This window comes from Callionymus lyra, chromosome 9 (assembly GCF_982586985.1).
Source record: "Callionymus lyra chromosome 9, fCalLyr1.hap1.1, whole genome shotgun sequence".
Taxonomy (NCBI): domain Eukaryota; kingdom Metazoa; phylum Chordata; class Actinopteri; order Syngnathiformes; family Callionymidae; genus Callionymus; species Callionymus lyra.
Genome location: NC_141826.1, coordinates 7,901,861 through 7,911,118, shown reverse-complemented (window position 1 = coordinate 7,911,118; position 9,258 = coordinate 7,901,861). Strand labels below are relative to the sequence as shown.

At 37.4% G+C, this 9,258-nt stretch overlaps 1 protein-coding gene across 1 annotated transcript; it reads right to left on the bottom strand.

Moving 5' to 3' along the window:
- Positions 1-3,521: 3,521 nt before the first annotated feature.
- On the bottom strand, positions 3,522-8,700 carry LOC148071740 (SH2 domain-containing protein 1A-like). The gene is made up of 3 exons (XM_087799156.1): positions 8,397-8,700; positions 6,440-6,503; positions 3,522-3,979 (listed from the first exon to the last, which is right to left on the bottom strand). Exons 1-3 carry the CDS (start codon positions 8,531-8,533, stop codon positions 3,734-3,736), a joined length of 447 nt encoding a protein of 148 aa, XP_087655282.1. The 5' UTR covers positions 8,534-8,700; the 3' UTR covers positions 3,522-3,733.
- Between the last annotated feature and the right edge of the window lie 558 nt (positions 8,701-9,258).

Below are 9,258 nucleotides of genomic sequence, written 5' to 3'. Positions count from 1 at the left end.
GATTGTGGGATTTCATTTGCACCGTCGCTTATTATTTCCTTCCGCCAGCCGTTTCCATCCCCGCACATTTTGTTCGGAGCTCTTTGTTCTTTTTCTCCGGGAGTTTTGTAACTTTCAAAACCCCGTGCTGTCGTTATCGCCCGTCATTATGGCTCATGCTTCAGGAACCGTCGTCTGTACGAGGAGCAGAAGAAGGAGAAGGAGGAGTAGAGAGGGAGGAAAAAAAAAAAGCTCGAGAGATGAGGGAGAGATATGTGACAGCTGAGGCTCGCTGAGTGGGTGGTGGGTGCAGAGGGGGCAGGACCTGGAGTTGGCTGAGCTCTCTTATCCAGCTTGTCTCTTCTCATTAAGAAATGCCAATCAGGCTTCATGTGAACCGAGTCCAAGCAGCCTCCACCCTGCTCTGAAAAAAAAAAAAAAAAAGTAAAAAAAAAAAGAAAGTTGCTTTTGTTTGTGTTTTTAATCTATCAGTAATCCACCTCCCCGTCCGTCTGCCTCTCACCCACTCTGTCGCTCCACCATCTGCCCGCCATTAATTGTTTGTGTTTCTTTCCGGGGCTGTGGATGACAGAGACGCGGCGTGCATATGTTCCGACTGCGAACAGGTGATATACGTTCCTGACAAGCCGATCGGCTGTGATGTACCTTCACTTTCCAGCCATATGCTCGGCTAGAACCTGTCCAAACCTCATCTCGGTGCTGAACGGATGCAGGGTCTGGTTGCTAGGAGACCTCTGCACTCAGTTATTCTTATTCACATTTTCTATTCCATTACCCTCTTCCTGCCAGTCAGTCACAACGTTTCATGTGTATGTATATGTGAGCCGGTGGAGAGTGTGGTGTCTCAGTCTGTACAGGTCCAAGCTCAATTATTTTCACTGTAGAATCTAAATAATTCTGCTGGACAGGATTCAAGCCTCTTCCAGGAAAAAGCTGTGCTGACAAAGACCTAAGTACTTTATAAACTAAAGCCAGGGGTGTCAAACTTTATCACACAAGGGGCTAAAATCACGAAGCTGCCCAGGATGAACAAAATGTATATTTATTAAGCTGCCTATAACAGAAATTCTATTTTTTTTTTAATTAGTTCAGGATCAAGATATCTTATTATCTCTGTGCTTGTCATACTCTATCAAACACTCACTCATTTGTACTGTTATAATTGTTGACATTAATACTCTGTTTTCCTTTCCTAGCTCATCTTAAACACTGACGTCTTTCTAAGTCATGATACCAACATTAAAAAAAAAATCTACTTCGATTTGATCTTACCATCCGGCGGGCCAGATAAAGTAACTTGGCGGGTCTCATTTGGCCCCAACTCCACAAGTTGACACAGAAGGAACATTTCCTGACCATGTATTGAGTCCTGTGAGCCACTGCGTAGACATCAACAGCTCAACCAAAAAATGCAGCAACACATTTGAACTTAGATGTACTGGAACCATTTCAACAGCCTTGGCTATTGGGCCAGCGAAGGACTGGTGTGCAGGATTTAAAATCAACTGTTCAATTTCTAAAAAACCTCACACATTTCTTGAACGTTTGTACAAGACATATTCTAAGACATTTCTAAGAATCACTGAGGAAAATGTTATTGCCATGAAAGGCAGCAAAGGTTTCTAGCAATGCGTTGATAAGGTATCGTGATACAGCTGCGTGAAGACACTGTATCATGATACAGTGTCTTCATTTTCGAAAGCCACTAGCATTCACTTTAAGTTTAAAAATGATCCTGTTTCATTGATCTAGTAGATCAGAGCCAAACATTATAATGAAGTGAGTGCCATCTAGTGGTATTTCAGAATCAAGACACTGTATCATGATATTGTGCCTTCACTAAACGGCTGTATCATGAGACCTCGTCAACCCGACACTAGATTTTAATATCCATCCCCCATTAGAAACTAATCTTGTATATGGAAACCGAAAATTGCAGGTGGTTTGTATTTTGGCCACCGAAAGGTGCTTCGACATCCGTTTATCAGACTTGACTGAAAGGGTTCTTGCTTTAATGCCCAGGTGTGCAATATTGTTTTATGCTCACTGTCCTAATTTGAACTTACTCTTCTGTTACTGCCTCCACTCGAGTCTCTTGAACCTATTTACTTTTCAAGTTTATAACTCCTAATGTCACATATATGTCTTTTTTGTGTTATGTGTTTTGTCTTTTTACAATTTACATTATATTATAAATTGTATATACAGTTAATTTTATCATATTCAATTAGATTCACTGTCACAGTTCATCACCAGATCCTGCTGAGAAGACTGAGGGATGAAGTGGGACAGTCTGGGTCTGTGTTACAGTGGTCATACCTTTCTGGGAGCAGCTTCAGTGTATCTGCCAATCAAATATGGTCTGAATCAGCGGATCTGTTGTGTGGAGTCCCTCAAGGTTCTGTTTTTGGTCCTTTATTATTTGTTGCTGTATTTCATTCCCCTGCGTAAAATCATTTAAATATTTCCTGATGTTTCTTACCACATTTTTGCATCTCTACTGCTCTCCAACTGAGCCCCAGAGGCTGAACAGCTTAGTCAATTGTTTACTAGAAATCAAGTGAAAACAGTGAAACTTGACCGGAAACTGTTTCCTTCAACTGAAAAAAATCTCGAAATTTAGGAAAATTATGGGTACATGATCTGGATCTTATACTCCATGCATTTGTTTCTTCTCGTTTAAACTATTGTAACAGTTTATTTTCATGTCTTAACAAGAAGGAGCTGCCTCGCCTGCAGTTAATACAAAACTCTTAAGCGAGAATTCTGACCAGCTTCAGTAGGAGAACTCACATCACATCACAGGAGAGAAATCCTTCCAGGCTGTAAAGCTGCTCCTAAGCTTTGGGACGATCTTCCTCTTGCTCTGCATTCAATGGAGTCTACTGACTTCTTCAAGAAACATCTCAAGACATTTTTATTTGTGCAGGCTTTTTCATATTTTTCTGGGACTTATTAGTTTGTCTTATGTTGTCTTGGCCTTTTAGAGTTGTTTAATTTGTGTGTATTTCTAACTGTGTTTTGTTTTTTATTGTTCAAGCACTTTGTGACCATGGTCTAGAAAGACGCTTTACAAATAACTATTACTTACCAACTAACTTATTTACTATAAAACATTATAGTTTTTAAAACATGTTAAAATAGTTTGATTCATCAACTCAGAAATGCACTAGCAGTCATTTTGATTCATAATATTTGTTATATTTGCCATTATCTTTTGTAAGTAAGTAAGTAATTTTTATTTGTATAGCGCTTTTCCAGACCACGGTCACAAAGCGCTTAAACAATAAAAACAAAAGTATATATTTTAAAGATCAAGATAAAACTGATAACACAACAGTGTGTGTATCCTTTAAATGAAGGTTGTCTTATTGCATATGTATATATTGTATACTAGTGCTACCAATAGACCAAAACATTTGATATGAAAACTACTCGGTGCTAAGTGATGATTTTTCTTTTTTACTATTACAGTGTTGCAGTGTAAAAGGCATGTGGTTAAAGGATGACCTTTCCAAAAATGAGTTTGAGCCAAGCATTTTATTAAAAAAATCACATCACATATAATGCTGAAATAGCACATTAATCATCCTGCGAAATGCAAATCAAGTATTTACTAGGTGACTAATAAAGACAACAACAGTTTTCTGCATTTTTGGTTTCGAGATGACAATTCTAGGAAAGCAAGACGGGGTGTGAAAAAAAAAGTATCTAGCATTTATGTGATTTTGGCTTAGGGTTTCCTCGCCTTCTTTTTCTTCGTAAGTTGTGCATTCGATGGCGTTGGCTTTGGCTTTGCCGTTGCCGTGTGCACGTCAGCGTACATTGTGGAAACAGGGATGGATTCAGCCAACTGCATCCAAGACTGAACTGTGACCGGGAAGAGCAGAGCAGTCTCTATCCCTTGGTCTGGCAGCTGGTAGGCTTTTATCAGGTTGTTGATGTGTCGAAAATATCGTTTTTCCAGATCAGGAACGCACTGAAACAGAAAGAAAGAGCCATTAGGGTCCAGAAAAACCTTGAGTTACGATGACCGTATGTCCCCTTTCACTCCAAATGTCCGTTTTAAGTTTGTGTAGCTAGTTCTTTATCTTTGCGTCATAGACCATTGTAAAGTGACGAGCTTCAGAAACCACAACGATCGGTAGATTGAAGTATAACCGCCTTCAGTCCAGCGAGGTAGACAAATATGCTGTCTGAGCGTCTATATCCAACTTGCATCTAAGCTGACATCCCTCTCAACGACACTCAGTTTCCAAAGAGACCGAAGCCAACCTGAACAGCTTCTGAAATGCTTTTCTGCGCAGTCACAATTGACGATCGCTGCAGTTTTTACCATACATGTTGAAATGTTTAAAGCAGTTTTAGGAGAGAACAGAGGGAAAATTCATGTTTAAAAAATGTCTCTTTTTCCTTATTTCAGCGTTAAGGATACATTTCCACGTTTTTCATTGCAATAATAAGATACATTGCTTTGAGGAACGGGCTGATTAAACATTGAAAAATAGGATTTGACTTGTTAGCTTTTGTGTTGTTGGGTTTTATGAGGCCTCATGATACAGCTGTGTAGTGAAGACAGTGTATCTGATACAGTGTCTTAATTTTAAAAGGTCACTAGATCGCACTCTAAGTTTCAAAATAATGTCAGGTTCAATTAAATGTTATTAAAGTTTAGAGCCAAACGTAGAAAATAGGGACATCTAGTGGCCTTTCAAAATAAAGGCACTGTATTATGATGCCACTGTGTATTGAAGACACTGTTTCATGATACAACCCATCACTGGGCATTACTTAAATAATTGATACAATATCTAGTTCTTCTAAGATTTCTTAGACTTAAAGAGTGATATTAGAATGTTATTTTTCATTACAGAAAATAATTTTGAGTTTTTGCTGATGTTTTTTTGTTGCTTTTGTTGTTGAATACTTTAGCTAAATTAATATATAATATGACTTTGTTTTCCAAAAGGCCGGATTATGTGTATTTGTAGAAATTCAGATTATGCTTTTAACTAAGAAATGAGTGAAAAAACCAAGGATCTGATCCAAAACCCTCTAGAATTAGATCCCACAAATGAATGTCCTCTTTTTTGAAGATTCAGAATATGGTCACCCTAGATATTGTCGGCCTTTAAAATGAGTTTAATGTTTCATGAAGCTTAATTTGTTGATCTCTAGATGCGTGAGGCAGAAATGTACCTGTTCAAATGGTGCTAAAAAATAAAATTAACTACTTTTTAATACTTTTCTTTAGGTTGAAATATGTCTATGTTAGCTCACTGATGCTAAAGATAAACTAGACTTAAACTTGAGGGAGTATTGAGTTTTACTTTCATTGTTAGGCAGAAAATAAATGTAAGTGAGAGATTGTCCCTAAAGAGGGTTTTTGCATATACACTGACACTTTGCTTATCTGAGAGGTTCGTCTGAAACATTATTATGCAGAACACAATCAGTTCCTCATCACTGTAAATATATGATAAACGGAGTTGAAATATTCAGGAGACTTTAAGAAGCTAAATTAGGAAATCGCAGGTTGCAGAACTGATTCATCCCATGGGCTTTTATTTTGTTAGTCAACAAAAGCATTTATTTTGGGTTTATTCTTGACATCTGGAGCGCTCCACATCCCATCTCGAGTCAAACTGAAATAACACAAAGAAATGTTGCTTGAGTGGAAGACAAAATGTTATTTTGGAAGTTGGTTGTCAGAGAGACGCTGTCTTTCCAGTCCTGCTTCGATTCAATTCCTTTCTTCTCCCGATGATTAGCATTTTAATATTTCACACGTTCACGTGAGCACATGAAAGTATTGGGATCCTGTCACGATCAAAGAGGCGTTATTTGTTTTTTTCATTTCGTGCTATCAATCAATCCGCGAGCAGTTGTAAGATCTCATTCTCGTAATGCGTTTTAAGAATCATTCAATCACATCGGCGAGCGCTTTGTGAAGCAAAACACTTGTGTCTGCGGCCACAAGTGCTCTCGCCGTTCCACCGGAATATTTCATTAGAGTGATTGATACCGCTGATGAATAATGTAAGCCATTATTGAGCTTGTGGTGGGATCTCAGGCCTCGCCCACGTTTGTCTGATGCCGTCAGTTAAAATGATGCGAGGGCGAAACGTAGTCACGACAGCTCAGTTGTCACACCGGGCCTTCAGATGTCTCCATACGTTCGCGTCTCTGGGCGTTCGCCCGACCATCAACCGCTCTATTACATGTGCAATCTGTTATTCTGTCAACACGATATCCCTCATCCGAGGAGCTTCTAATATATGAGGGAGGAAAGTGTTCAGGACTCAAAAGCTTGTAAAGGAGGGGATGTTTGTTTTTTGATTGGAGGTGGATACTGCATCAAAACAGCAGGGACAGCGAGAATGGGTCCCGTATTTGGTAGGTTTTGAGAGAAGAAAGATGAAGAGAATGTGAAAAGTACCTCAGCAGCCCAGAAGCCTTCTTTATTTTGGTGGATTCTGTAGGTGTAGACGATTCCACAGTACCTGTACACACACACAGAGAGAGACAGAACCTGAGTTCATCATCCACAACACATTGTAACATGAGACTCACTAAACTACCACAAAAATACAGAACATAATCTGATAAATTCTTCAGCAAACATAATGACCATTTATAAACTTATTTTTCAATTTAAGCTAAGCTAAGGAGAGAATCATCTTCCAAATACGCTTCATAAACATGTATAATATGCAAATACTATTCACTTTATTTACGTCCTTACTTACTCAGTTCATACAGATGTCACAGTGATTTTCTAAAATGACCTGATCTTAGTGTTGAAAAAAACACTTGAGATTGGAGGATTGCGCAACAGATGTGGCCTCAGCATCGCAACACAGGTTTTGCAAACAGTATTTGTTGACGTGGAAATGCTCAAATATGCATTTAATTAGTTTTTTTAAGTGCATTGTGAATTAAAGAATATAAAGTAAATATTATATATAACACATATTTTATATTTTATTTTATAATGAGTACTGTCAAAAAAAAAATTTTAAAGAGGGATTCATAAATATGTATCTTTAATAATTCATCAAACTAATTTGCGTATTAATCCTTTAAGCTAGCGGAAAGAATGCAGATCTTGGACCACCGCCACAGATATCCTATCGCGCACATCTGCACGCGGACACATGTCCGCTCATGGTCGCAACCGAGGGGTTCACATGTAATAATGGTTCGGGATCCAAATCAAAGAGTTGAAGTAAGACTGAACCGTTGGATTAAACATAATACGTTTAAATATCGCTTAATATATACCTGAGAAAAGTTCTCAATTTTAGGTTGTTTTTTTAAATTTAAATTCATCACTGTGTCAAATGTAAAAAAAAAATACATATATATATATATATATATATATATATATATATATATATATAAAATATATATAAAAAAACATTTCTGGCATCAACAAAGCATTTTTGTTCACAGTACTGCCGCTCACTGGATTCACTCGATTTCTCTTTTTCGGACCATTCTTTGTAAACCCTAGCGATGGTTGTGCGTGAAAATCCCAGTAGATCAGCAGTTTTTATTTACATCCTGTATTTGAAACTAATTTTAAAGTGTTGTCTACAACCTTTAGTTTCCCACAGCAGGGGAGATACCGCTGTGTTATTTGGTCTAAAATCATTGAAAAATATATATATAAATAAATATATATATTAGGTCTATATAAAGTGCTGTAAAACAGAAGCTTGTGAAGACCAACACACCAACATTTCTTAAAAGAAGAAGTAATGTTAGAGTTTCAAAAAAAAAAATCATTTTTAATGGATTAATGTGATAAAGCAGTGAATTTTATTAAGTAATTACAATATTTGTCAACCCGAATTTTAATAACAACTGTCAAGTAATTTCCTGAAAAGTCATTGCTAAAAAAAAAACAATTGTAGATATATTTTGGAAATAATTAATGTTTATATGTCTATTTTAATATTGAATTATATACTATTACTACAGTATACATTGAATTTCAATCATATAAAGAAAGCAAATATTCTAATTAAACTGTAATGGTGATTAATGTTATTGCATTTATAAGTAAACATGGAACAGAAAATGTTATTAATATTGTTACTTTTTATCAAAATTCTTGTTCAATTGTGATTTATTTAGAGGTAAATATTGGAGTCACGTAACATGATGTGTGTAAACTACTAAAGAAAAACTAAACTGCTTAACTTCTGATGATGTCATTACTAGTGGACATTAGATAAGGGAGCTGTGAGATGGACACACGTGCCCAACCTTTGACCTTTTGTGCAAATTACAATAAACTTTTTAGGGTTATTTCTTCATTCATAGAGTGACTAACATCCGAGCTGACGCACTAAGAAGGGAAGATGAAATGGAGGAGGAGACACACTCACAGCACACACAGGCAGTAGACACCTGGAAGGGAGTCACTGTGGCGGATTAAGTAGCAGCCATTTCTGCCATCAAGCCCCAGCCGACGCTCCGCCTCATTCTTGCCGATGGCTCCGTGGAAAACCGGCAGCTCTTCCATCCCTCCTCTCCGGACGGGCTCTCAGTTCTGCTCCGAGATGTCCTCCCTCTCCTCTCGCTCACCTTCAATCCGTCCCTGCAGGCGCTTCTTGAGGTGCTAAGCAAGAGTCCCGCGTCTCTCTTGTTTTTATCGTTTGCTGTTTTCAGTTTGAGCTCTGACTCCTGACCTTTCACACCTAGCAGCGTCTAACCTTTATGGCTTCCTTTCTCTCCGGAGCAAACAGTAGTACAAAAAAACCACACATTTCACACTGTGAGTGTGTGTATCTGACAGGAAATGATTGAATAATTAGACAGGAAGTAGCTAACGTTCGAGGCAGATTTAGTCATGAAGTTGACAAAAACTTGTAGAGAGATTTTAAAGTTAAATAACAAGAGGGGCTAAAATCCCACTTCATCCCATCACTATCTTAGTGATGTTTTATTTTGTATTTAATGTTTTTATAACTTGTACAACTCTTAAAATTTAATTCCGTTTCTTTGTTTGCCTTTTTTATTGATCCTTCTCTTTGAAAGTTTGTTCCATAATATATGAAAAACATGAACTTTAAAACAAATATTTTTTAATGGTTACTGACTCCTTCAAGAAACATCTGAAGACATTGGTTTTTTCAGACTTTCCCTTGATTTTCTGGAACTCCTGTGTTGTTCTCAGTGTTATCTTGATCTTTAAAGTATATACTTTATTGAATATTGTTTTGATTGCGTTTGTGACCCTGGTCTGGA